Here is a 2,890-nt window from a genome sequence, read left to right as displayed (position 1 = left end):
TTAGGGCCATTGAGGAAGAAAAACAAGGTTTGGAGAAATAGCAAGAGTATTCAAGCATCTGCTTTACCAAAATCTCAAAATGCTCTTAAAGACTTTCAAAGTCTAATCCCTTCTAGAATGAGACGGCAGACGAACATTGTGGTCTCATGTGGAGAAGTATTAAAGGCAAAGTCACATGTTGTGGTCTACACCAAGCAACGTGATGAAGATAAAGAAAGTGTTGGCTCTTCATATCATGTCACTACACAAGATGAAATGCAATTCTGAAGATGGTAGAGCCAAGAAACATTCATGAATTGAAGAGTCTACAAGGGAAACTAGCATATCTTAGGAGATTCATCTAGAATCTAGCAGGAAAGTGCCAACCATTCAGCCGCCTTATGAAAAAGGGCACTCTTTTCGAATGGGACCAAGCTTGTAGTAATGCCTTTGAGAGCATCAAGTCTTACTTTATAAAACCACCAGTTTTAGTAGCTCCTGTTCCTGGAAAGCCATTGATACTTTACATATCAGCTCAAGAAAGATCAGTGGGAGCATTCTTAGCCCAAGAGAATGGCAAAGGGAAAGAAAATTCCCTTTACTACTTGAGTAGGATGATGACACCAAATGAGTTGAAGTACTCGCCAATCGAAAAGCTATGTTTGGCCTTAGTCTTCTCAATTCAGAAGATGAAACACTACTTTCAAGCTCACGTCGTCCGTCTTATTTCTAAAGCCAACCCCATCAAATTTGTGATGTTGAAACCTGTCCTCAATGATCGACTAGCAAGATGGTATCTCCAGTTTCAGCAATTTGAAATTGTGTATGTTCCTCAAAAGGCAGTAAAAGGGCAAGCATTGACAGACTTCTTAGCAGACTACCCGATACCTGATGATTGGGAACTCACTGATGAATTACCTGATGAAGATGCAATGGTTGTTGAAGTTCAACCGCCTTGGAAGATGTATTTTGATGGGGCCTCACATCGCGAAGGAGCTGGAGCTGGGGTAATATTTGTCACTTATCGAGAGGAGATCTTGCCGTATTCCTTCACCTTAACGCAATGTTGCTCCAATAATGTTGCAGAATATCAAGCCTTAATACTTGGGCTTGAAATGGCGGTTGGTATGAAGCAATTGCAATTACAAGTTTTTGGAGACTCTAAATTAGTGATCAATCAATTGTTGGGTAGCTATGAAGTCAAAAAGCTAGAATTGCGTCTCTATCATGACTATGCACAAAAATTGATTAGATGGCTCGGAGATGTAACTTTTCAACATGTTCCAATAAAGGAGAATAAGAAAGCTGATGTTTTAGCCGCTTTGACTTCAACTTTAACTTTGCCTAATCAAGCGCAAATCACTATCTGCCAAAAATGGATAGTACCACCAGATGTGGATGAAGAAAGAAAATTTGAACATCTTGTAGCTGTCTCACAGGCTGAGATAGTCGATTGGAGACATGCTCTGATTGATTACTTGTGTTACAATATACTTCCAGAAGATCGAAAGAAAAGGACTGAAATTCGTCGTCGTGCTCCTAGGCTTCTTTACTACAAAGATACTCTATATCGAAGATCATTCGATGGAGTCCTCTTGCGTTGTTTGGGGGAAAAAGAAGCGATTCAAGCTATGCAAGAAGCACATTCTGGAGTTTGTGGATCACATCAATCTGGACCCAAGTTACACTTTCATATAAAAATAATGGGGTATTATTGGCCAACAATGGTAAAAGATTGCTTGGATTATGCTCGAAGATGTCAAGCATGCCAATTTCATGCAAACTTTATGCACCAACCTCCTGAAGTATTACATTCGACTGTTGCATCTTGGCCATTTGATGCTTGGGGGCTAGACGTGGTTGGACCACTACCTAAATCTTCTGGTGGTCACTTGTACATCTTGGCTGCGACAGATTACTTCTCAAAATGGGCTTAGGCTGTAGCCCTCAAAGAAGTAAAGAAGGAAAATGTTGCAAACTTCATCAGGGTGAACATCATCTATCGTTTTGGCATTCCTAGTTATATACTAACAGTTAATGGAAAGCCATTCACCAATAAATTGATGGATAAGATCTGCGACCTTTTTGGCTACGAGCAACGTAATTCATCAATGTATTATGCTGCTGCAAATGGACTAGCTGAAGCATTTAACAAGACTTTGTGCAACTTGTTAAAGAAGGTCGTCTCCAAATCTAAAAGGGATTGGCATGATAGAATGGAAGAAGCTCTTTGGGCATACAAGACGACTCGTCGCACGCCGACTAAAGCAACTCCCTATTCTCTTGTTTTTTGGAATTGAAGCAGTCCTTCCACTTGAACGACAAATATCGTCATTGAGGCATGCCATCCAAGAAGGACTTACTGAAGAAGAAAATGCTTGTCTGCGCCTTGAAGAGTTAGACTCTCTCGATGAGAAAAGGTTGGAAGCTCAACAAAGTCTTGAGTGTTATCAAGCTTGTCTTTCTCGGGCTTTCAATAAAAAGGTTCGCCTAAGGTCTTTCCAAGTCGGTGATCAAGTCCTTGCGGTAAGAAGACCAATTATCATATCTCATAAATAGAAAAGCAAGTTCACATCAAAATGGGATGGACCATATGTCATTCAAGAAGTCTATTCAAGCAGAGCTTACAAAATTGTGGATGCAGATGGCTTGCGGATCGGTCCCATCAACGGAAAATTCTTAAAGAAGTACTATCCTTGAAGCGGCGTCTTACTCCTGTCCCGCAAGAGTATAAATTGTGTACGGCTCCAAAAAAAACCAAAAAAAAAGAATAAAATGTCCGCTAGGTTGAAAATCTCGAAAGAGGCGGCCTAGGCAAAAGTTAGGACACAAAAAAAAAAATTCACTCTCTGAACTACGTAATGACTTGATCCTCTTCACTGAGGTACGTAGGCAGCTTAGAGTATTATTA

At 40.3% G+C, this 2,890-nt stretch overlaps 1 protein-coding gene across 1 annotated transcript; it reads left to right on the top strand.

The window, feature by feature from the left end:
* The first annotated feature begins 380 nt into the window (after nucleotides 1–380).
* On the top strand, nucleotides 381–1,916 carry LOC125828028 (uncharacterized). The gene has a single exon (XM_049507332.1). It carries the CDS (start codon nucleotides 381–383, stop codon nucleotides 1,914–1,916), a length of 1,536 nt encoding a protein of 511 aa, XP_049363289.1.
* Nucleotides 1,917–2,890: the final 974 nt, after the last annotated feature.

This window comes from Solanum verrucosum, unplaced genomic scaffold, assembly GCF_900185275.1.
Source record: "Solanum verrucosum unplaced genomic scaffold, falcon-dt-bn FXZP01000136.1, whole genome shotgun sequence".
Taxonomy (NCBI): Eukaryota; Viridiplantae; Streptophyta; class Magnoliopsida; order Solanales; family Solanaceae; genus Solanum; species Solanum verrucosum.
The sequence above is the reverse complement of the archived record's forward strand: the minus strand, read 5'-3'. Positions and strand labels throughout refer to the sequence as shown.